The sequence below is a fragment of the Muscardinus avellanarius genome (assembly GCF_963383645.1).
Source record: "Muscardinus avellanarius genome assembly, chromosome: 6".
Taxonomy (NCBI): Eukaryota; Metazoa; Chordata; class Mammalia; order Rodentia; family Gliridae; genus Muscardinus; species Muscardinus avellanarius.
In genome coordinates this window covers 25,261,239-25,287,434 of record NC_137791.1, presented here as the reverse complement: position 1 = coordinate 25,287,434, position 26,196 = coordinate 25,261,239, and the positions used below count along the sequence as shown (strand labels likewise).

Sequence of the window (26,196 nt, the reverse complement as noted above, 5' to 3'; positions counted from 1 at the left end):
AGGCTGTCCACAAACCACGATCCTTCAGTCTCAGCCTCCCAAGTACTGGGATTACAAGCATACACCACCACGCCCAGCTTCTGAGTTTAAATTCACTTTTCTGCCTCCTTTAAAATAGAGAATCAAGTACGGTAATGTACATTCTCAAATAGTCCTCTCTTCTTTATTTTCATTTAACAGTTAAATATGGTAGCTACATCCCTTGGCTCCCCCTTTCTAGACCAACCTTTAATTTCTTCTTTTGAGGAAAAAGAACAATCAATACTTTACGGATTTTCTTTACAAAGATCTGTCTTCGCCATAAGTAAGAGGAGAGTCCTGAGGTCTGAGAGATGACAGAGTGAAAAGAGAAGCTCCCTGGCTGGAGCTGAGAGCCCGGCGGGCAAGAAAGGAATCCCCTCTACACCGCAAGCGGGAGCTTCCCCACCAACAGCGGACTGCTCTGCAAAGCACTGCTGATGGAAAGCATGCTTCTGTTGAGGCTTTCCTTAATCTAGGTCGTAACATTAAATCAGTGGTGTTAAATTCTCAACTCTCATGCTAATAACTCTTAAAAAAAATTAAAACTCTATGCATGGTTCCAAAATACTTAAATGCTAACAAAATAGATGAAGCTAAAGTGTACCTTTCACTCAGTATCCCAATTATCTTAAAAGAAACAACTACTAGCACTTTCTTGAACATCCTCCCAGGTGTCCTAAGCATATACCCTAAGTAGGCACCCTTTTAAAAAACTCAGTGTCTACACACCACCTGCACTGCATGTCCATGGATCCTTTTAATAGTTCCAAAATATACCCCCTGTAGAAGAGCTCAATTTAACAGTCACTTTATTGGCGAATTCTAAGGCAGTTCTACTGTCACAAACAACACGCAGTTCTATGGTAGTTTTTGTTATTTTTGTTTTGTTGTTGTTGTTGTTGTTGTTACAGAGATAGATCCCTACTATGTTGCCCAGGATATAATCTCAAACTCCTGAGCTCAAAGGATCCTCCTGCCTCAAATCTCCCAAGGAGCTGGGACTGCATCATGCCTGCTTAGGTATACATATGAGTATATCTGTAGGATACAGTCCTAGAGCTAAAATCAAAAATTGAGCTTTTAAGCCAAGCATGGTGGCACAAGCTTGTAATCCTAGTACTTGGGAGGCTGAGACAAGAAGGTCACCAGGGAGGCTCTCAGTAACATGGTGAGACACTGTTTCCAAATAAAATATGTCTGTGAGTGTAGCTCAGAGGTAGAAAGCCCTTGGGTTCCATCCCCAGTACCAAAAAATAAAATAAAATAAAATAAAATTTGAGCATTTATGTGCATTTAAAATTTTCAGACATTACCAATTTTCTCTCTAACACACAGCCTGTATTAATTTATATTTCAGTTAAAATTTAAACATAAACAAACATGTTTTCTTTGTTACCAACATAGAATATTAACAAACTTCTCAATCTTTATCTAAGTTATAAATTATATATATATATATATATATTTTTTTTGGGGGGGGGTGGTACTGGGGTTCCTGGAAGCCCTTCTACCTCCGGGCTACACTCCCAGACTTATTTTTACATTTTTATTTGGAAACGGGTCTCCTAAGCCAGCGCGCACGGCTGGCTTCAAACCTGCGTGATCCTCCTGTCTCTGCCTCCCAAGTGCAGGGATTACAAGCGTGCGCCACCACGCCCGGCAAATTATATATTATCTGTTGCTTTAAATTATACTTCTTTAAATATGATTGAGGCTGGGCATGTTTACCTCTGTGTCAAACCCATGTGAATCTGAAGCTTGGACTGAGCTTATACTCAGCAGGTGTTCCGCTGCACACTCTACACATGGAAGCCCAACGAGGACAGTGCAACCGTACTACCTGCAGAAGCAGCACTTCCAACAAAACAGGTGAGCTCTAAACACAATTCTCTAGGTGTGGCAGGAGGCAGGGGCCACCACAGAGAGTTTTTACATCATATCGCCTCTTAGAAACATTAAGGCTGTGATTGATGGAGACCAACCCCATTCACCTTTGATAAACCATGCCTCATCTGTGGTTGCAAGACTCTGCGCAGCACGACTGCCAGGCAACAAAAGAAAAGGTCAATCTCCGGTGTTTTTTAAATACGTACCTTTGCAAGTAAACGAGGCAATCTTTGTAAAGTTTGTTGTAGAAGAAGGTAGTAGTACTGGTTCAAACTGCAGAGACAGGGCATCTCTCTGTGAGAAGTGATGGACGTCCTGTAACGACAACAAAAGCATGCATTATTAAACTCAGACAGGAGAGGTTTTGCCTGTTGAGCCACTCTGTTAAAATTAAACAGCACAGACAGCGTATCTATCTAGCAAATGGTCCACAGATGCGTGTGCAACATCAGGGAAGGGGCACTGACACCCTTCATGCAGACAGGGTCGAGCGAGGAAGGCTGAGTTTCAAGGAAAGCAAAAGAGAGTACATCTCACTGCTTCTCCATCTGTTCCCCAAACCCTCGTACTCTGCATCTCAAAGCACACGTATGACTTCACACCCTACATTATGTAAGTAGTTAAAGTTACCTGTATCCATATAAGGCTGTTTCCTGAATGCAGTATGTACATATTTACTGCCGAATTATCTGTCCAAAAGAATCAGAGCAGTGATATTAAAACAAAAAGCCACCTCAATTCCACAACTAAGTCCAATGAATGATGACACTAAACTTGTCTTCAAAAAAAGAAAAAGAAAAAAGGTTAACTTAGTTTTTCAACACTAAAATCAAAACTGGGAGCCATTTCTTTTCTTTTCAGTCATGTAGAAAAAAATCCTTAGGAAAAACTGGCCTAAAACCATATTTTCTCTAAATGAAGATGTGCCAAGAGGGGTTTACACTGTGCTCTTCTAGTGAGAATAATCAACTAGACAGCTTCAAATGAAGCTAAGTTCTCCTGTGGATGGGACAACCTCATGTTTATTTAGATGGACATGTTTGGAAAGAATTAAGCTCTAGCATTTCAGAACAAAGGCTTCCTTTTAGGCTTTACCATAAAAAATGTTTCCCATGGAAAAAGGTCTTCTCCACATCAATGTCCCACCTGGCCATCACTAGTACGGCCAATCTGAGGACTAAAAGGTAAAGGATGCTTCACTGATAAAACAGGGCTGGGGGTGCAGCTCAGTGGGACAGCATGCGCTTAGCATGCATGAGACTCCAGGTTCAGCCCCAGTACCGTAACAAAACAAAAAAAGACTGTTAATTTAAAACTATGCTGTTATATACCAATAATATCACGTCTTTCTTTGAATATGAATATATATAAACACTCACATGCCAGAACAGTCATCATAATCAAAGGATGATAGTGAATCAATCCTACATTGTTAATTTCATGGGTCATACAATATGCATCTCCTACAGAAGTTCTTAGAAAGCACAACCAATGAACATTTTTTCTAGGAAGTAGGACACGTATTTCCAAAGATAACATTCATAGAACTGAACATTAGAATTCTATTCTAACTTGACAGACATCCAGGAACAACTAGCTCTCCAACTATTAAAAATACAAAATAGCACAATTTGTCAAGCGAGCTCCAGTTCAGCAAAACTCAAATAAGAGACGGAATACTTCAAACACTTCTGAATATTTAGTTTAGACTGTTAATGCTTAAATATATATGTGTGTGTGTGTGTGTGTATATATATATATATATATTTATTTTTTTGGGGGGTGGGGCTGGGGCTGGAACCCAGGGGCATTCTACCTCCAAGCTACATTCCCAGCCCTAATTTTTTATTTTGTCTTTTTATTTTTGAAACAGGGTCTCATTGAGTTGCGGAGGGCCTCACTAAGTAGCTGAGGCTGTCCATGAACCCCAATCCTCTGGTCTCAGCCTCCTGAATGCTGGAATTACAAGTGTGCGCCACCATGCCTGGCTCATATAATTTGTTTAACTGCGACATACCAAGAAAAATGATTCCCAAGGAGACTCAGAGTAGTTTGCAATGGCCACTTAACCTTCCCCAAAATGATACAGCCTCATTAGTAGCTGCGGACTGAGAATCATAACTATGCCAATCTCTTAATTAAAACAAAGGCTCTTTGTCTTGGTTTGCTATGATGCAACCTATGAGTGAAGCCAGTAAATGACGATACAGGTTCATCAAAAAAGATTCTAATGCATGCCAAGCATGGACTCTACCACTGAGCTACCTCCCAGCATATGCTGTAAATTTTTAGAGATATCACCTTACCTGAAGTTTCAGATTTATCTGTAGCTACATATACGATAGAGAGATGATCCAACAAATCTTGTGTGTTTTCTTCAAATTCTTTGGAGGAATTTCCCACTGTTACGATTAGGTTCATTTGTAAGTGCAAAGCATCATCAGATTCCAGATAACAACTCTGCGATTGGAGGGAGGGGAGAGAGAAAAAGCTCAAAGTGTCTGAACTTCATGGTTTCAAATTCTGAAAAAGTACTTAGCAGGACGTTTATTTCTAAGAACAAAACATACTGTTTTGCTTTCCATTTTTAAGCAAAGAAGCAGGAAGGAAGAGAGGAAATACTAAATATTCTATTTTACCTTTAATTGTTGACACACTTTATTATGTAAACTGCATTCCAGCTGCACCTGCAAGAGGCTAGTATTAGTGGTTTCTGCCTGAAAAGAAGAAGAAAAAAGGGGAAAGAACTTTAAAAGAAGACACTCGCATGAATAATAAACAATTCATTCAGAATCTTCATTCGTTCAACAAAAATCTAAGATCTACTAAATAGTGGGCATTATTCTGTTTTCTGGCAAATACAAGAGTGAGCAAAAGAGAGAAAGTTGTGCTGTCATGAGCTTACGTCCTAAAGGAAGTCCCAAGTTCTCCTTGGACAACGTGAAAATTCCCAGTATGGCAGTATGCAAGTGAGTGTGCTCTAAACGTAAACGTACACAGAACGCTGTGCTTAGTGTTTCCAATGTGTGCTGACCGCTTTGTTTAACCCATGAAATCCCAAGTTTTCAATTCTGGAAATAATAATTATTTTGAAGTTACTTTAATGATTCTCTTTTGCTTACTGTCCCATACCTGGGACAATGGGACAAAATGGGTTAGAGGTTGGAGTCTACTTTTATTTTAAGTAGCTTTACCCAGGAAGAGCCAATTATTTCTACATGTGCCTTCCGTCAGTACAATGACTTTAGAAGCTTGCTCAAAAAAACCATAAAAGACATCCAAAACTCAACTGGCTACCTTTTTTTTGTTTTTTGTTTTTTGTTTTTAATCTGGTGATTGAATTCAGGAGCATTCTAGCTCTGAGCTAGACCCCACAGCCCTATTTTTCGTTTTAGAAACAGGTTCTCACTGCATATTGCCAAGACTGGCTTGGAGCCTGCGATCCTCCTGTGCCTGCCTCCCAAGTCCTGGGCTTACAGGTACATGCCACCACGTCCAGCTCTGGTTATATACGGAAGGAAGAGACAAAGCTTATGAAGAGATTGTAGAACTTTGTCAAGTTCAGAGATCTTAGCCATACGAAATGATCTTGACATATCTTGATGGAAAGGAAATGAAAACTCCAAACAAGGGCAGACACGTGAACACAGAGAAGACCTGGTACGGCCTCTGAGCCATAAGACTTCTCTCCTAAAGGCTGCTGTGTCTGGCACGGTGATTATATAAAGGTACACATTCAGCCTGGGTACGACTGTGAGAGCACAGGGGAAGCTCAGTGAGAGAAGGTATTCCCCACCTAGGCTGATTTACACCATGTGTGAGCATCTCTTAACTCCAGGAAGACGCAGCACGAAGCAGAATCACACTCACACTTACTCTGACAGATTTATAAGATTTACTCAACTGCATATAAAAGAAAAATAATATTTAAGGGGATGAGGGTACAGCTCAGCAGTAGAATGAATGCCTAGCCTTTGTGAGTCCCTGGGTTCAATCTCCAGAACTGTGGGGGCGGGGGTGCCACTTCAGGCAGTTAAGGTACAGGGAAAAAAAGGACAATGTATATTACATTTTCAAATGCAGTAAAACTATTAAAGGTAGTTTAAACCTATAAATGAGGCCAAACAATAGTCAGAGGCTCTTTTACTCAGAGACTGCTGCTAGCACCTGCTAATGTTCTTAAGCAGAATACTATCATTTGAGACAGGTGTGATGACAACACGCCTGTAATCCCAGTACTTGTGAGGCTGAGACAGGAGGATTGCAGGTTCAAGAACAGCCTTAGCAATGTAGCAAAACTCAGGAACCTAGTGAGACCCTGCTCCAAAAGTAAGAAAGGCTAGGAGGGTAGCTTGGACTTAGAATGACCCTCTGTTTAATCTCTAGCTCTCGAGTACCACCAGTACCATCATACACCCATACATACATACGTACATACATATATACATAATGTATATATAAAGTAAACCTAAAATCTTAAAAAACTTGATTTAAATTGTCTGTGCACAAATCACAAAATCCCTCCAGCAAAGACATAAACAGCAAAAGCCCACGACTTTCTGAAATTGCTTTAGCCATAGTTATGAATAATTTGTGCAGAGCCAGATCCAAGAGGAACCTCTCCATCTGCTCATCCTTCTCCCATTTAACATCAACAACCACCTGGCCCTCTTTCTCGCCCTCTTCTTGGCTCCTCCTCTGACCGTCAGGCGCTGGAGTGGCTCTGAACACAGTCTCTTTCCTCCGCTCTCCCTGTAGAGCTCACTGACAGGCTGAGGACCCCCTCCTTTCCTTCTCCATCCCAGAGCTCTACACAGTCCAATCAGTGAGTGGACGTCTACCTGAACGCTTACATACTCCAAGCATGCCAACCTGGCCACAGCCCTCACCCCAGCACTGTTACTCTTCAACTGCACCTGCCTCCATTATACCGCCTTAATGCCTCCTCGGTAGCCTGTAAGCCCATTTAAGCATCTTCATTCTTAATTGGGTGAAGATCAGTTTTGCAGTCTAGACCCACAGGTTAACTCCATTGCACTGCCTGGTTTTGTAAATAAAGTTTTATTGGAACACAGCTGTGCCCGTCCCTTTCGGTACTACTTAGGGTTGCCTTCATGCTACGAGTGCTGAGCACCTACAACACAGATAAGTCTGCAACATCAAAACAACTAAACTACCCACACTGAACTCTTCTGGTTTATGGTACAGAAACTTCCTCCATGTGCTCAGCCCCTGCCCACCCCCTCCTCTCCCCTCCACTCCTCACAGGGCAATTCTCAATCTAGTCTGGTCACAAGACCCAAACACTGACTAGTCTCCGCCTCCTCGTTACATTCCGGGCTCCCTCCACACTTTCTGCTCTATAACCTCTGACCCACTTCCCACCCTGCCCACCCCACCCCCTGCTATCTGATTCATCCCTCTCACACACCACAGCTGGACACCTGCCCCCTCCCATCCCCAGCCCTCTGCATGACCTTCGCAACACCGTCCCTGTGCCGTGGGGGCCTGGCGGAGGTCCCCACAGTCTGATGCTTTTATCACAGAGTCTATCACTCAAAAGGCACTCGATGCTCAGCTGGTGAATGAACAGAAGCCACCACTTGGTCACAGAGACTATGGGATTCAGCAAGAAACTGAAAACAATAAACAATACCTATAAAACAATATACCAAAACCGTCCTGACGTTTGGAGAGTAGTTCTGATATAAAATATTTGCTGGGTTTTTTTTTTGTTTTGTTTTGTTTTTTTTTGCGGGTTTGAGGATGGAACCCAGGGGCATTTGACCTCCGAGCTACATCCCCTGCCCTACATTTTATTCTTTATTTTGAAACCTGGTCTCACTGAGTTGCAGAGGGCCTCACTAAGTAGCTGAGGCTGTCCGCGAACTGCAATTCTCCAGGTCTCAGCCTCCTGAATGCTGGGATTACAAGCGTGCGCCACCACGCCCAGCAATATTTGCTGTTTAAAGGGGGAAAAAAATCACATCAAGCTCACCTTCAAAATACACATTTATAAGTGATTTCTTTTTTTTTTTTTTTTGTAGTACTGGGGATGGGACCCAGAGGCTTTCTACCTCCAGGCTACATTCCTACACCTACTTTATATTTTATTTGGAAACAGGGTCTCACTAAATTGCTGAGAGCCTAAGTAGCTGAGGCTGGCTTCAAAGCTGTGCGATCCTCCTGTCTCAGCCTCCCAAGTACTGGGATTACAAGCATGTGCCACCACACCCAGCAATAATTAAGTTTTTTTTTTTTTTTTTTTTTGGGGGGGGGGTACTAGGGTTCCTGGAAACCTTCCTACCTCTAGGCTACACTCCCAGACCTATTTTTATATTTTTATTTTGAGCCGGACGTGGTGGCGCATGCTTGTAATCCCTACACTTGGGAGGCTAAGACAGGAGGATCGCACAGGTTTGAAGCCAGCCTCACTTACTGAGGCTCTCAGCAACTTAGTGAGACCCTATTTCCAAATAAAATTTAAAAAAAAAAAAAGGTCTGGGAGTATAGCCCAGAGGTAGAAAGCTCCTGGGTTCCACCCCAGTACCACAAAATATATATATATATATATATATATATATATATTTTTTTTTTTTTTTTTTTTAAGCCAGCGCAGGTGGCTTCGAACCTGCTCAATCCTCCTGTCTCCACCTACTGAGCATGGGGATTACAAGCGTGCGCCACCACGCCTGGCAATAATTAAGATTTTTAAAAAGAAATCTGCAACTGTTTCTCTTTTCTAAAATATTTCCTTGAATGGAAGAATAATGCTAAAAGTTCAAAATTATTATTTTGAACACAATTCAAGGTCTATTTTCAGTGATTTGTATGATTTAAAGCTTTAATGTTGTTTTTGGTAAATTTTTACATGGATGAATTTATACATTAACCATTTTAGGCAAGACTCTTCTATTAGAGAAAAGCATCAAAATAAACCACTCCAGCCGGGCGTGGTGGCACACACTTGTATTCGGAGCATTCGGGAGGCAGAGACCAGAAGATCGTGGTTGGTGTACAGCCTAAGCTACTTAGTGAAGCTCTTCGCAACTCAATGAGACCCTGTTTTAAAAAATAAAAAGACAGCCGGGCATGGTGGCGCACGCTTATAATCCCCGTGCTTGGGAGGTGAAGACAGGAGGATCCCATGTTCGAAGCCAGCCACAATGGTTTAAGAGACTGTTTCCAAATTTAAAAAGTATAAAAATAGGTCTGGGAGTGTAACCCGGAGGTAGAAGGGTTTCCAGGAATCCCAATACCACCAAAACAATACTAAATAAATAAATAAATAAATAAATGACTAAATAATGGGGTTGGGGGTATAGCTCAGAAGTAGAATGCCCCTGGGTCCCATCCTTGGTACCACAAAAAAATAAAAATAAAAAAGAAACTACTACAGATTATGTATACCTTATTAAAAATGCTTAGAAGCAGAAATATTTGGAATTTTTTAGATCATGAAATATATCCATATACATAATAATATCTCTGGTGGATAAGACCCAAATCTAAACACAAGATTCACCTGTTTCGTGTATATACATGGCCCGGAGATAATTTTTAAAAGTCAATTTTGCTAATAAAACAAAATTTGTGTACACAAAACCATCAGACTTGTAGTATCGTTCTGGGTCTCAAAGTCTCTGATTTTAGAGCATTTGGAATTTTAGATTTTCAGTCAGGGATGCTCAACCTGTCCTTTGTTTCTTTTGCTATGCAACATATTTCAGAATCCCACAAGGGGGAGTTCTAGCACCTCCGACCTGCTCTAACCAGACGCTGATTTTTCTAAGGGAAATTTAAACGTATGTGTCTTTCTTTCTCAAAAGAACAAAGTCATAGCAATCTTAACTTTACAAAAGAAACCAGACAGTGGGCATGTGGCATATATATGCCTGTGATGCCGGTACTTAGGAGGATGAGAGAGAAGGAGTGCAGGTTGGAGGACAGCTTTGGCAACATAAAGACCAGTAACCTAGTGAGGCTCTGTTGAAAGAAAGAGGAGGGAGAGAGAAGGGCTGGATGGCTGCAGCTTGGAAGTAGGATGCCCCTGGGTATAATCCCCAGTAACACTCACACACACACACACACACACACACACACACACACACCCCATTTGGAGCAACCACAGAGGCTGGGATTACAAATTTTCCCTGAAAGAACTTGACTAAGCACATTATAGAGTGTCTGGATAGGCTATACAAGAAAAACAAACAAAAGCCTAATTCTCTATTTTTGAAATCTCCCACATTAACAAATTAATTCATAATACATTTTCTTAGTTATTTTCATATAAAGCCTATGGTGATCTCTTTTAGAAGCTACTTGGGGAAATATAGCATGAAGGGATTAAATGACTCATCAAAGGTCCTGGGACTAGTTAGCTGGAAAATATAAAAAAAATGTATATGCACACAGCAGATCTTTTAATGCAGACGTCAGTACTTAAGTATTAAAGTCCTGTAAACTCATCAACATGGAGACGCACTTTTGGAAATCATACCGAGCTATGATACAACAGCCAAGAAAACAGAGGTGCTAAAGCCCCATCAATATGGCAGTTACTCAGGAATCTCCACTATATTAATCCAGCAGAATGAACAAGCCACTTGAAATATAGTGTTCAAGGTGGTCGCCACATACTCATTTAAGAAATATAACTTGTGAAATATAAATTACTTAGGAAAAACCCAACCTTCAATTCTACTTTGCTCAGATCCTTTGCCCTTCCACAGCTGTGAATGGTGAGGTTCAGAGGTCGTTATAAACTCTTATGCCAACACAGGTGTCAACGGGAACGGATTTTGCACGCTGTGGGGCCGGCGGCTCACGCATGGCCCCGGGCTGTCCACGCGATCCCCGCAGCAAACGGCCTTGCACACGTACGCACAGGCGCTTCCCTCCACATGGCACTCGGCTCTACAGCCCAACTCCTGGCTGAGTGCTCCCCGTGTGACAGACGGGCTCAGCTGTTACTAGCAGGCGCAGGCGGGTTCAGCCTGAGATGAGGCAGCAGTTGTTCCAACCCACACCACCACCCCGTCCCCACGCACTAGCCACTGACAGAAAACTTACCTCTGTGGCCAGACCCACTCCAGACACATTTGCCAAAACCTAGGAACTGATTGGAATGAGGCTTTTGGTTTTGTTTTAAGGAAAAAATGATCGTTGCACATGGGGATCATTTTTCCTTTTCCACATCATTTTAGAAAAGGCAGCAGTGGCTTTGTGGTCACCACAGATTCAAGGCCAAACCCGGCCGCAAGCCCTGAGGGCCGCTCCTTCCCACCCCAAGATGAAGCTTCCACTCAAAAACTGCAGTGGTACCGAGTACGATATTGTGGGCACTGAGAAACACGCGCGCGCGCGCGCACACACACACACACACGCGTGCACGTACACACACACACACACACACACACACACACACACACGCACACACACACTGGCACAGAGTAGGTATATGAAGGCGAGTTTTTGTTTTTATTTCATTGTTCACAATTAATGCATTTACTGAAATTCCACAATAAATGTGGGAGCATTTTTCCATATTAAAGTTGTTAGAAGGAAACGCCTTTTCCCCATTCCTTTGGTTTCTAAGAGAAGAGATTTTTTTTTCTTCTCCCCTGAAACATTTCAAATTCTTTTGGTCTTATTTCACAATTGGTTCCCACACAACACACACACACACACACACACACACACACACACACACAATGTATTTGTTGCGGCACCTTGCCCCTCCCCCCAAAAATGTGCCAAAAACCCTAAGAGACAGATGAAACACAATCTGGAGTGTAAGTTTACTCTTTAGCTAATGCGACTTGATAGAATCAGGGGCAAGTGGCCCGCGTTGTAAAGCACCTTAGTTTTTACGCGTGGGTAAATAATCAGCTTCTAACCACTACGAAGTAGGCGTGCAGGTTCAGGACAGCCGTGTGGGATTTTCAACTTGGCAGGTCATGCAGCATACAGTGGCTTTGTCCAAAGGCAAAGGACTATTTTTATACAATTGGGTGACGCTGGCTATGAGCAAAAGGCCAGGGGATCTGCAGGTCTGGCTTAGCAAAAGGTTAAGCTTTGTGATGCAGGCTGCCAGAAGCTGACCTTGACCAACATGGGCACAGCTCCTACTTACATAGACACAGCCATGGCAAGGCTTAGGCTACAAAAGAAAGGCGGTGTGGTGGGAAACAGCATGTGCCTCCTCAAAAGATAAAACATGGGTGCAGTGGCACATGCCATAATCCCAGTACTTGAGAGGCAGGAGGACTCCAAGCTCGAAGCTAGCCTCAGCAACTTAGCAAGCAAGACTCTGTTTCAAAACCTGAATGAATGAATGAATGAATGAATAGGCTTCATGAGGTTTGTAAATAAATGCATGACTAAAAAAGACTGGAATGTAGCTTGGGGTAGAATGCCCCTGGGTTCAATCCCTATTACAAAATAAATGAATAAATAGAAAATGACCATATAATTTAGCAACTGAACTTCTAATTATATACTCAAAAGTGCTACCAGGGCTTTGAGCAGATATTTGTGTACAAATGTGCATAGCACCATTATCCACAATAGTTTAAATACCGAATAATTCCAATGTCCTTCAATGGATAAAGAAAACACAGTAAACATAGAGTAAAATTTTGATACAAGCTATAATACAGATGAACCCTGAAAGCAACATGCTACCTAAAGAAAGTCAGAAACAAAAGGGTAGACACTGCGTGCCCACTTGTCTGAGGAACAGGAGTCAAGTCTGCAGAGCCGTGGGCGGCAGGGGCTGGAGGAAGGGGGACGGGACTCAGTGCTTAACACTTGTGGAACTCAGTTCTGCAAGAGGAGAAAGTTCTGGAGATGGACAGAGGGGGTGGCTTTATGACAACAGGAATGTGCTGAATGCCACAATGATAAACTTTGCGTAGTGTATATTTTACCACAAGAGGAAAGAAAAAGGGAACATGGAAGTAGAAACAGAACAGGAATCCTTGAAGGCTGGATTAAATGAAAAAGAGAAGATATTCCAGGCTTGAACTGAGAAAGTGTTGAAATGGAAGAGAGAAACCTTTGTCCTTGCTGGAGCCTTTAAAAAAAAACACTAATAACAGTTCTAAGCTCCAGGCAAGGCCGGTGCCCCTGGTGCCAGTTCTTGAAAAAGGAGAGAGTCTGTATAGGGGCTCTTCCCCAACCCCAAAGCGCCCAAATTAGCTCGCTGCTGAGTGTTATATGCCACGGGTCCTGGACTCTGAGCAAATGGTATCCTATCCTCCTTTCCTCAATGACAAACATGAAGTATTAGAAACAGAACTTTGCTTAGAATTAGTGTGTGAGGTGGGGGAGCATGTTTTCCAAATTGGGTGGATGTGAGGTTGATGCTGACATCTGGGGGCATTCTGGTACTCATGAGACTTGAGAGTCTTCCTATTAACTATTCTAACTTCTGGAGCCCTGGGGAAGCCATGCCCGTTCTGGTGAGAGTAGGCCTACCTGGAGCTGCTGGGGGCCCCCAGCTGCACACAGGTTTGGAGCCCCTCCCTGGCTAAGACAGAGAAAACAAGGAAGGGCTCCACGTCTTAGAATGTTAACTCAGGGCCAAGACAACTTGATATGGGCTTATGGCCTTGAGCTTTCATGTCTTGCCAGGGCTGAATCTGAATTTTAAATAACTCCCTGAGAATCTCATAAGAGAGGGTTTATATTCAAAACTTCTCTTAAGAGTTAGATGATCACATTTTAGCTATGTGTTGGGCATTGGTTCTCAGCTCTTTATGTGAATTAACTTACTCAATAGCTATAGCAATCCTCCATGGAAGGGCTATTACTACCTATTTTACTGATAAACCAAGCCACAAGGTGGCTCAGAAGCAAGCTCACTCCCGGTGGCGAGGCATGGGGATGGGTCCTCTCCCTCACTCCCTCTCTGCATCTATGTGACAGGCATCCCTGCATGCTGGTATGCTTTACTGCAGAATCTTAACACTGTGCCTTGATCCCATCATAAAAGCTCTAATGAGCTGTGCTGGATATCACAGCTGGAGAGCCAGGGAAGCAGAGGATAGTGAACCGTCACCCTGGCGTAGAGTGTGGCCTTGTTGGAGCAGATTAATAGTGAATTTACCTAATCCATTTCAGAGCGTTCAGGGGGCGAACTCAACAGTGCCCGCCAGCAGCCCGAGGGGGACCAGCAAAGGCCCAGGGTGTGGCTGGCTGGGGGAGGAGGAGCAGGCCCAGGGCATGTGGTGGGCAGCAGGGCTGCTGGGAGCCAGCCGGCCTCCTCTGGCTTAGTGACAGGCAGGCTCACTGTGGCAAGGCACAAAGACTGAGGCACATTACAAGAAAAGGATTCCCTTACCCCTACCACTCCCATTCTTTCACCCCAAGCCTCCGTTCCCCGGGGCAGAGAGGGATGCCTAGCCAGTGGGCTGCAGATTCCTGCTAGGGAGGGTGGGCTGGGGCTACTGGAGGAGGTGCTCGCCCTTCTCTCTCCCCTGGCTAAGGGTGTTTGTCCTTCAGACTCACAGGCCCCTCCCGGTGGCCCCAGAATCTAACGTGGGGAAAGGGAGGCAGTACCACGAGCTCGTACCTCAACGGACACAGGAGAACATGGCTTATCAGTAATAGAAAGGTGGCTGTAGTTCTCTAACACATTTCTTATATACCCATTGGTTCAGAACTTTGTCAGAAAGAGAAGTATTGTCTTCTAACAAAAGCTTCCAGAATATTCTAACATAATGTTTATAAGTCCAACGAGCTGTCTTATAATTTCATAAACAGCATATAATTTTTCCCTCTTAAAGATTTATTCCTTCAATTATCATCAATGAATTCATTTATTCGATTAGTCAATTGTCAATTAATTTATTACATGATATTGTCATATTTGGCTGGGCAATAGGAAAAAAATATTGCTGAGAGAATGATTCCTGTTAGAGCTCATGATCTAGTAAATAAAATAATATATATCCATATGTGTATAAAAGCAAGAACTTTCCGTCTTATACACAGCTTGAGTAGCCCTTATCTAAAGTGCTTGGAACAAGAAGTGCTTCAGATTTCACTTTTTTTTTTTCAGACTGGAATATTTATATTTACACAATGAGATATCTTGGGGGGTGGGACCCAAGTTTAAGAAGAAATTCACATGTGCTTCAAATATACTTTGTACGCTTCGGCTGAAGGTAATTTTATACTTGTGTGTCTCTGCATTTTAACGGCAACCTGTCACATACAGTCAGGTATGGGATTTTCTACTTGTAGGCATCCTGCCAGGATTAAAAAACATTCACATTTGGGATCATTGTGGGTTAGACTTTCATTTCAGCTTAGGGATAAGCAAACTATACTTGCTACTTTAGAGACTTCTCAAGGTTTTCAGCAAAAAGCTAGCCAATTTTCCCAGGTTGGGAGGGAAGGAGGGAAGGAGGGAGGGAAGGAAGAAAGGAAGGAAGGAAGGAGAGAAAGAGAAACAGAGAGAGAAAGGAAGGAAGGAAGGAAGGAAGGAAGGAAGGAAGGAAGGAAGGAAGGAAGGAAGGGCGGGCAAGCTAAAATGGGGATTGGAAAACTAGTCATTATAGCCCCCCCCAAAAAAAATGCACAGATATTTTAAAGAAACAAACAGAAATGAAGGACAAGAGAAGAAAGCCCCCAGCCAAGCCTGGTCCTCGTCTTTCTAGAGCACTCACCAAGCTACCTTCCTTTCTTCCACCTTCCTTGCCCCATCCCATGAGATCATTCTCACATGAAGCTATAATCAAAATTTTTTCAACAGGTAAGCAGTATTTCTTTTTAAAAAAAATTATATTCAAAGGCAGGTTGATAGGGAAAATAAGGAATAGTATATATTCATCTGACCTATAGTAAACATTTCCTGGAGTTTGACAACCTATCATTTTCATGTTAAAAAGATCAGATGAGCCGGGCGTGGTGGTGCACACTTGTAATCCCAGCACTTCGGAGGCTGAGACAGGAGGATCGCACAGGTTCAAAGCCAGCCTCAGCTACTTAGTGAGGCTCTCGGTAACTTAGTGAGACCCTGTTTCCAAATAAAGTATAAAAATAGGTCTGGGAGGATAGCCTGGAGGTAGAAAAGCCCCTGGGTTCCACCCTCAGTACCACATACACACACAAAAAAAGACCAGATGACTTCCTTTCTGATGCAAAGAAAAGTTCCGGAATGCATGGTCACTCACATTTGTAGGAATTCTCAGCTATCACAGTAAATTGTGCATCCAAGTAATTAACTACAGAAGAAGATCAGGAAAGCTGGACAGCATGTATACACAGGTTTCTGGGCTCGATTTTCCCTCTTCAAATCCTACATCAGACTCCTGCAGCTTACTTGTTAGGGAGAAATGAGCCCCTTTCCATATCTCCTTGTGAAACTATGATTGAAAACACGTTCCCTGTCCTCCTCCTTCACATTGATTTTACAGTTTCCCTTCCTGACCGCCACATTTAATTAGTGGAGATCAGCACCTATGAGGGCAAACAGCAGGTAACAACTCCAGCACCTCCCGCAACCTGGCAGGCTCCAGGCAGGCCGCTGCCAAACACCTGTCCCTGGCATGCACAAGGGCCTGGCATCACGCACCAAAAGCAAAGGCCGTGCCAGTTTTAAAAGGTCAAAAACTCCTGGACTGGAACGTATTAGATATCACATGCAATATCCAAAGATAATCTCTCCTTACACAATCCAGCAACACGATCCCGTGGTAGAAGGAAGACTCCTCCATCCACACGTACAAATTAGAACAACTACAGAAAGAAGACAACAAAATACTAGTGATGGTCACCTTTGCCACGTGTGACTGTGGCCTTGGGGTTTACCTCAGTTTCTATTAAAAATGTATTAACTGGACATATTAATGAGGTTTTGTGATATTCCCTCCCATTCATGCATTTAGCATGCAATGATCAAATTCAACCTCCTTTTCCCCACCCGCCACTATTTTCCATTTCTCTGGGCTTTCCATATTTTCTTAGAATCTCATTATAAGTTCTGCCGGGCGTGGTGGCGCACGCTTGTAATCCCCGCGCTTGGGAGGCAGAGACAGGAGGATCGCGCAGGTTCGAAGCTAGCCGCGCGCGCTGGCTTAGGAGACCCTGTTTCCAAATAAAAATGTAAAAATAGGTCTGGGAGTGTAGCCCGGAGATAGAAGGGCTTCCAGGAACCCCAGTACCACCAAAAAAAAAAAAAAAAAATCTCATTATAAGTTCTTATAATCACAGAACATTCTGAAGAGATAATCTTCTAGACAACAAACAACTCAATACCATGACCCTGTTTTCTCTCTCACATGCACACACACATACACACCCCTTTCACTTGGTAGAAATGTGTGTAACAGACTTTCCTCTAACTTTAAGACTTCTCTGGGTTTTCCATATTGTCTTACAATTACATATTGTCTTATAATTATACTTTAAATAACATCATTTCACAATAATCCCATTAACAATAATTTAAATTATTTTTAATCTCTCAGAGACAAGCCACGGCTAGTGACCTATACTGCCATGACCTATTCTAGTGACTTATACTACTAGTGACCTATACTGATTCTGAGGAAAAAAAAATGGCAGTTTTGAGTATTTTCTTTTGCACAAATGACTGAAATACTCCCTCAAATCTCAACAGCTTAGACCCAACAATTATTTTTAAAAAGTTAAAAAAATTAAGCTCCTTGCCTTCTTTCTTGTAAGCCTAACCCAAATGCATCCTACCACGTGTCCAAGTAGTGACCGCATGCAGCCCTTTCTTCCCAGGCCCTGCTGCCTGTCAGACCTTTCCACACGCACATCCTCAGTACCACTGGGAAGAACTAAATATTTGCCATGATGATAACTCAAATATACCTAATCCTTTTTCTAATGTGGGGCCTTCATGTTTTTAGCCACAATAAAAATGTAGCAAAGAGCATTTCATTTGCAATTATCTTTCCTGGACTGTGAATGACTAAATCCATGGACATAAGCATCATTAGGACACTGACTGTGTTTGAGGAAAAGTTAATGCCCATGAGCTAGCACTGCCCACCTTGGCTCTGCTCCTGACCTCCACCAAGTAACAAACTCCAAGTCCATTCGACAATTTCTATAATAATAACAATAATAACAACAATAGCAACAATAATAATACCACCGCTTGCCCTGGTAACAAATCTGCTAAAGGTCAAACTGGCTGATATGATGAAAAGGTGAACTTCCATAAATCTTAGATGTTGTAACGGGTAGACAGGCTATATGGAGATTTCAACTCATAGTCCCATTGACTCATCTAACTATTTAAAACTCTGGGGGTCTCCAATGCATTGAGCACAAGAGTTGTTACGGAGGTTATAAAAATGAAAAAGAAGCAGGCTTGTCTGAGAGACTCTCCTAGAAAGCAGAGGAGAGGGGCAAGGCCAGATGCTGCGTGACAGCAGGGTGTGGACCAAGGCACAGGCTTGCCTGGGGACCTGGGGTGGTTCTAGAGGGGCTGATACAGAGCTGGGTCTTGAAGAATGGAATCTGAAGGATGGAATCAGAAGGATAACGGAATGGCCTAAAAGCTTATGTGGGGGACGCTGGTAAGAGTTCAGAAGAAGAAGGAAGCTCTGGGGCTGGAGAGATGCTGGACCCAGCTTACCAAGAGACTTGTTTCCTAACCTGAGCAACCTGGGCTTATTGGCTAATCCTGCGACCTGGGAAGTAACGCGATAAAGGCGGCAGCAGCAACAGCAACAGCAGGATGACGTGGACTGGAGTGGAGAAAGAATACTGGAAAGGAACCCAGGAGGCAAATAATGACAAGACTGCAGCAAACACAGAGGGACCTCCAACTCTCACGCAGTTCACGGCACGCTGGCCTCTCACCTGCCAGGAACTCTGTCTTTATGAAGGTTAAAACAATGGAGCAGAAAGATCAAAAGAAAAGGTTTAGAAAGAAAAGAAGAGTCTCAACTCCTCACGGCTCCCTACTGTCTCGATCTATTTGGGCTACAACCACAAAACACCTTGAACTGTGTAATTCATAAACAACAGAACTCTGCCGTCCACAGTTGTGTAGGCAGAGAAGTCCAAGGTCAAGGCAGCAGGAAATGCAGTCTCTGGTGAGGGCCTGTTCCTCAGAGACCTGTCACGCAGCAGAAGGAGCGAAGGCGCTCCCCTGGGCCTCTTTCATTACTGGCATTAACACCATTCACAAGGGCTCTGTCCTAATCACCTCTCAAGGGCACCAGTTCTTAATGCTACAGCACAGGGGAAAGGGAAGAACATTCTGACCTACTTTCTTCTCAGTAGCAGATCCACATCTGTAGCAAAGAAAATGAAATGTACACCCTCCTCTCCACTGAACCCAATGATCCCTGTTTTTAAAAATGGGGGCCAAGATGTGGTGGTGCACATCTGTAATCCCAGCACTTGGGAGGAGGAACCTAGGTCCAAGGGCAACCTCAGCAACTCAGCGACACTCTCAGCAACCTAATAAGACCCTGTTTCAAAACAAAAATTTAAAAAAGATCTGGGGGTACTGGGGGTACAGATCCAAGGTAGAATGCCTCTGAGCTCAATCCATACGAGAGGTGGGGGGGTGAGAGAGAGAGAGAGAGAGAGAGAGAGAGAGAGAGATGTTCAGAAGAGGGTAAGTCACTTAATCCAACCGAACTGTACAGAAAAAAATGCAAAAATCAGATAAGAACGGGTTAATAAACAAAACCAAAAAGGACAAAATTAGCCCATACTACACAGAAAAATAAGATGTTTTTAAAAATTATTTTCTGGCACCCTAATTCACTTTACAAGATGAACAATTTTTGTTGATCTGAAAAATAATTTGGGATATTAGGCTTAGGGATTGTGCATAGTTAAGAGGCCAGAAGTAATCACAATGTATATCATATATATTAACACTGCTTTCACTTTATGAATAAAAATAGGATCAGATAAAACAACTTTATTTCATTTGACCATTCTCCCACTTATCTGCTCTTCCAGAAAAGGTGGACGAAATATCGAACACATCCTAAGGACACATTAGGAAGGACACTCCTCAGCTTTACATTAGGCCTCCTGCTAGGGCTCTAGGCTCCCTTCCAGCAGGAGGCGGTGCTGCTGGGGGCAGGAACTTCATGAGCTTGAATCAAACAGACTTAGAAATCTGGCTTTCTGACTGCACACAAATGATTCATAATTTTCCCTCCAGCTTGTGTCCCAGGAAAACACCCAAGATGTTTTGTTTTGTTTTTGCAGTACTGGGGATTGAACCTAGGGGCTTTCGATCTCCGAGCTACACCTCCAGTCCTATTTTTTTATTTTCAAACAGGATCTCACCAAGATGCAGAGGGCCTCACTAAGTAGCTGAAGCTGGCCTTGAACCTGTTATCCACCTGTTTCAGCCTCCCAAGTACTGCGTGTGCCACCATGCCAGGCCCCATGATATTTGAAAGTGTATTTAAAACATGATTTTTAGCACAGCTCTCCAAATCTTTTGACAGCTTAAGAAAGAATAGGACTAATTGTTGTAGGTTCTACATATCCACAGAAGGTCATCTGAAGCAAGCTATAAGAGTTGTAACTTCAGGAAACAATTTTAAGAATGAGGGGTGACCAGCAATAGTCCCCATCTAAGGACTTCAATGGGCCCCTCTATCTTGGGTCATTGCTTACTTTCCCATATGGGCAAGTTTTATGCTGAAGCAACCTGAAGTTGGAGAATGTCTTTTGTGTAACTCTAACTCCCCATTAAGATTGATCTTTCTATAGCAATCCCTCTAAAATCTTGAAACCCTGTAGATTTTATATTTGATAATCTTATATAACAAGGGCTGCCTGTTTGTTCTTAGATATATAGGAATGGCAACTTTCATTCATTAATACTAACCCATGTTAACTGAGCAGCTACAAAATGTCAGTACAAACAACCCCCAGATGTGCGAACACACGCACACACTAGAAAGCTAGCCTCCGGGCGAGTCAGTCGTCGCTGGCATTCCTCTGAGCACGCAGGTCCAGCACTGATCGAAGCCCCTGTGGTATGAGCACAACCTTTTCCCTGCCTTGCGTTTGAGTTGCAGAGGTGGGAACTGCTCGTGCATCACAACCTGCATTAAGATGCACGCTCACTTTCTTTATTCAAATTCCTTTCTCACCATGAACTCCGCTGGGTTTGCAGTGGGAAAAATTCTGACATCTTCAGGGATTATTTTGACAACTCAAATAGCTTTCAAGTTTTGAAACAGATAGCTCCTAACCCTCTTAAAAATGCCTTTTGGACCACACATCCCTACTGAACCACATGCAGAGCATCTGCCACTTCCTGAGATGCGCCCACCGTGTCACAGAGCGTCCCTACCCTGCATCCGCCTCTGAGCTCTCGTTTATAGAAACACGTCAGCACCTGCACCTCTTGGAGCCTTCACCTTCCAGGCTACTTATGTTCAGAGATACTTTTTGTCCTTCTGCCTATATTTTTTAAGCCAGTCCATTTCTAAGATTCAATTCTTTCTAGACCTAAATGCAAGGCAGACCTGAACATATAACAGCATGTATTTTTACCCACGCACACAAAAACATCTAAAAACTATATGATCCTATGGTTTCACTGAAAATATTTTAAAATTACTATTCTGTTTTTCATAACAATTCAACTAGCACACATAAAACAATTTTATTTCCTCTCTCAACTTCAAGGGTTTTTTTTGTTGTTTGGTTGGTTTTCCTTTTTTGCTTTTTTTTGTTTTGTTTTGTTCTTTGTTTTTTTTGGGGGGGCAGGTTTGGGGATGGAACCCAGGGGCATTCGACCTTCAAGCTACACCCTCCTGCCCTATTTTTTTTTATTCTTTATTTTGAAACAGGGTCTCATTAAGTTGCAGGGAGCCTTACTAAGTAGCTGAAGCTGTCCTCGAACCATGATCCTCCAGTTTCAGCTTCTCGAATGCTGGGATTAAAAGTGTGCGCCACCATGCCCTGCTCAACTTCAAGTTTTATTCCTAAACAAAATAAAGTTATTTTTCCTCATGTGGAACTAAGGAGACAAGGTAAAGAAAAGTTGATGTATTTATTTCTGTCTAACCTTCTCTCACTTTAGGTTTCTGTCAGACAAACTTTCCAGCGCTCTAATGGAGAAGGGATAGTTCTACTTTGAGTATTGAATATACTCTCCAGCCCCTACTGGGGTTCCCAATCTCTTGAACCCGCCTTCCTTCCCCCAGATGATGAGTTCTTTGCCACAGCAGAAAGTAAAAGACCTGAGAGAGACAGTATTTGAAATGAAGGATTTCTTTTTTGAGAAGCATAGTTGACAACCTTACAGTCATTTAAAACACGGTAAGAGGCCAGGCGTGGTGGTGCACACTTGTAATTCCCGTGCTTGGGAGGCGGAGACAGGAGGATCGCGCAGGTTCGAAGCCAGCCACGCTGGCTTGAGACCGTTTCCAAATAAAAATATTAAAAAATAGATCTAGGAGTGTAGCCCGGAAGTAGAAGGGTTTCCAGGAACTCCAGTACCACCACCCCCCCAAAAAAAGAAACACAGATAGGTATGCCATTTAAATGCAGAAACATTAGGGAGATTTTTTTAAGAAAGCCATCATAGCCGGGCGTGGTGGCACACGCTTGTAACCCAGCATTTGGGAGGCTGAGACCAGAGGATTGCAGTTTGTGGACAGCCTCAGCTACTTCGTGAGGTCCTTTGCAACTCAGTGAGACCAGGTTTCAAATTAGAGAATAGAAAATAGGGAAGGGGGTATAGCTCGAAGGATGAATGCCCCCGGGTTCCATCCCCAGACCCAAAAAAACCAAAAAGAATGCCATCATTATTTCTTAGGTTTAAGTTTTGTTTTTAGAAGTAGCAAGCCTTGGAAAACACTTGAAAATTCATTTTGGGACTTTTAAATACTAGTTTCTAACAAATGATCAAACAAAAAAATTGAACATTATCTTAAAAGAAAAAAAAAAAAAGGAAAACTTGGGCTTGGGCTTGTAGCTCAGTGGTAGAGTGTTTGCCCAGGATGTGTATGGCCCTGAGCTCAATCCTCAGCACAACAAACAAAACAGACGATAACAAGTGCTGACAAAGTTGTGGGAAAAGCGGGATCCTCACACATTTTTAGTGGGATTGTAAAATGATGTAATAAGCACTTTAGAAAGTGGTTCAACAGCTCCTAAAAATGTACCGCCCAGCAAAATTCTGCTCCTCGGTATGTACCCAAGAGGACAGAAAAAGATATGTCCACACAAATCTACAAACAAAAGTTCGTAGCCCCAAATGCCTACCCACAGTCAATGAATGATTAAACAAGATATGAGATATCCACACAATGATATATTTTAGGGCAAAAAAAAAGGAATGGAAGACATGGCTGAAAGCTAATCACAAAAGACCACACATTTCCTTTATATGAACTGTCCAGAAGAGACAAATCCACAGAGACAGAAACAGACTAGCGGCTGCCAGAGGCTGAGTCAGTGTAGATGCTCCAAGCTTAGACAGTGCTGCACAAGAAATACACTAAAAACCACCGACAGGCACCCTTTAAAGGGGTGGGTATATAAATTATATCTTAGAAAGACTGTTTAAAAAAAATTAAATAAATAAAGTACAAATGTGAGGGTTTGGTGCAGGTTGGATTTCTCTCATCTCAAGATCCAGATGTCCTGCAGGTTGGGGCTTTTTTTCAGACGTTTTAATACTTGCACATACATGATGCGGTATCATAAGATTAGGAGCCAAAAATCATTAAGCCAAACATGAGAAGGAGAGATGGGGAAGGAATTGGGGTGGGAATTGGGTGATGTGTGTGTGTATATGCCTCTACCATCTTGTACTCCATTAAGATGTACGACTACAATGCACCAATAAAAAAATTTTTTAAAAAGAACATAAAATTCATTTCTGTCTCCTGAACACCTTATGCTGATGGTCCAAAGGTGTTTTCATATAATATTTTGAGTGCACCTGTGTCCTGGCTGTGATCCCTCATGTGAGGTCAGGCATAACCTCCTCACATCAGTACTCAAAGTACTGGAATTTAGAGCACTTCAAATTTCAGATTTTTGGATTAGGGGTGCTCAACGTGTAACTGCTAAAATATAAAAGAGGATCAAGAAGCCAAGTCACCAGCCAGGCAGGCCGCAGGGCAGGGGACAACAGGAACCTGCTCCCCTCCAGAGAGCCACGGGGCAGCCTGGGGGCCCCGACCTTCTCTCGGCCACAGCCTGCTGGGTGAAGCCCAAGGAGCGCGGAGAGCCAATCAGATGGCCTGTTTTCCTGGAGTGAGGCTGTGGCTCACTAACGGAGGTAAGTGTTCTATGAGGAAGGACCACAGTTCCCCAGCAGTCTAACAAAAGAACTCAAGCCTGTGCTGAGAAAGCAAGGGGGAATTTCAAGAAAAGGGTACAGGAGTCTGAGGAAACTGCAGACACAAAGAACCTGGGCAGAAGGGGAAACGGCTGGTGAGCACGCACAGCGGGAGGCCAGCATGAAGTCAGTGGAGAGCGAGGGAACGGCACAGGAGAGCCAGGGTCTGGGGGGCTCCGAGCCAGTTCTGGAGGGCCAGTTCCTCCCCCTTCATTTCAACATCCTTATATTGACCGCATTAACTAAGGCTATGAATGCCCATCTCTACTTGATAGGTAGACACCGCCAACACGGCATCTGGTGTTCAGAAGCCCCAACTTCCATCACCAGAGAACCCTGGCCATTCTCAGCTACCCCCTTTCCCAAAAATAAGGTTTAAAATGCCCACCTGCTGTAGGCCATACAGCCAGCACATGCAAAGTAAACTTACTCTAGCCCTTTCCAGCTCCTATCCAAACATATAAGTCAGATCACATTAAATTTCTGCTTACAACTTCTTAATATATGCCTGCTGGCTTTTGGACTCACACCAAATGCATATTTGTGAATTAAAAGAAATCTTAAGCCTAGTGTGGTGGCACATGCCTGTAATCCCAGTTACTCAGGAGGCTGAGGCAGGAGGATCGCCCAGGAGTTCAAGGTTAGCCTGGGCAACACAGTGAGACCCCCACCTCAAAAAATAAAAAGATCTTCCCTAAGACCCCCCGGGGGGGATGGACCATTCAATTTTACTAAAATTTAAAGCCCCTAAATAATGATTTCTTTGGTGACAAATCCCCTGTACATTACATGACAGCTAAATTGATTTTGTCTATCTCCCCCAAAAGAATGTAAGTTCTAAGGCCTGGCACATAACAAGAGGCCCAATAAAATTGAAGAAATAGAAAGAAGCCCAGGTACTGATATGAACAACTAAGTAATTTCTTTATTTGTGAACCAGAAAGAAAGGTTCATAATACATTAGAGTTTGAGAGGTTTTTTTGGGTTTTTTTTTGCAGTATTAGAGATTGAACACAGAGGCATTCTACCTCTGAGCTACAACCCCAGCCCTATTTTATTCTTTATTTTGAAACAGGATCTCACTAAATTGGGAGGACCTCACTAAGTAGCTGAGGGTAGCCTTGAACCTGTGATGCTGCCTCAGCTTGCCAAGTACTGGGATTCCAGGCATGTGCCACCTTGCCTGGCTGGGAGTTTTTCCATTTCCAAAAGTTACCCATAATTACAAGAAAATATAGATACTCAAAGGAGAAAAGTGGCTAACTCTATAAGTTATTAATAAAAGGCATGTTTAAAGAATCTTAGGGTCATCATTACATATCTACTAAAAGATTACAAATGTCTCTTCAGATTAAGTCCTATCCAGGCAGGTCTAGAAGCAGGGAGAAGAAAAAACAGTAAGACACCCTGGGAAACACATCACTACTGGTGACCAGGGTGGTTCTGTCTTCCTGAAAAGCCACTAGAAACATTTAACAAGCTCTATAAAACAGCTCTTAGTCTAACTACAGAATTGTTCCTCTCTATGATACACTTCAAGGAAACAAAAGATACAAAAGGAACTTAGGAAAATGGTCTAATGGTAATTATAGTGAAAACCAAGAGACATTTCCAATGACCAATAGTAAGATTAAGCAAATTATCGATTATCAATACCGGCTATACAAGCCACTAAACAGTATGTATGAGTCGGGAGTACAGTTCAGTGGTAAAGCAGTTTAGCTTGTACAAGGCCCTGGGTTTGATCCCCAGCACCACGAAGAAGAAAAAAGCGGAGGAGGAGAAGAAATATGTGATCCCATTAATACTTTACATACACATATTCTTTCTATATTTCAAGACTTTTCAAAAGAAGCAGAAAATAGTAATGCCCTAAATCTCAGTAATAAAAAGACCTGAACATACTCTGCTAAGTACATATAAATGAGAGAAGTTTATGCAAAGTAAATCTACTA

The 26,196-nt window shown here is 42.8% G+C and overlaps 1 protein-coding gene across 4 annotated transcripts in view; it reads right to left on the bottom strand.

The window, feature by feature from the left end:
• Positions 1 to 26,196, bottom strand: part of TMEM131L (transmembrane 131 like) — a gene marked incomplete at both ends in the record, with an annotated part of 190,820 nt that overhangs the window by 59,048 nt on the left and 105,576 nt on the right. For all 4 annotated transcript variants that reach the window (XM_080697376.1, XM_080697378.1, XM_080697377.1 and 1 more), the window contains 4 exons: positions 2,115 to 2,223; positions 2,539 to 2,597; positions 4,215 to 4,368; positions 4,548 to 4,625. In XM_080697376.1, coding sequence (XP_080553502.1) covers positions 2,115 to 2,223; positions 2,539 to 2,597; positions 4,215 to 4,368; positions 4,548 to 4,625 — 400 coding nt within the window. The remainder of the gene's footprint in view (positions 1 to 2,114; positions 2,224 to 2,538; positions 2,598 to 4,214; positions 4,369 to 4,547; positions 4,626 to 26,196) is intronic.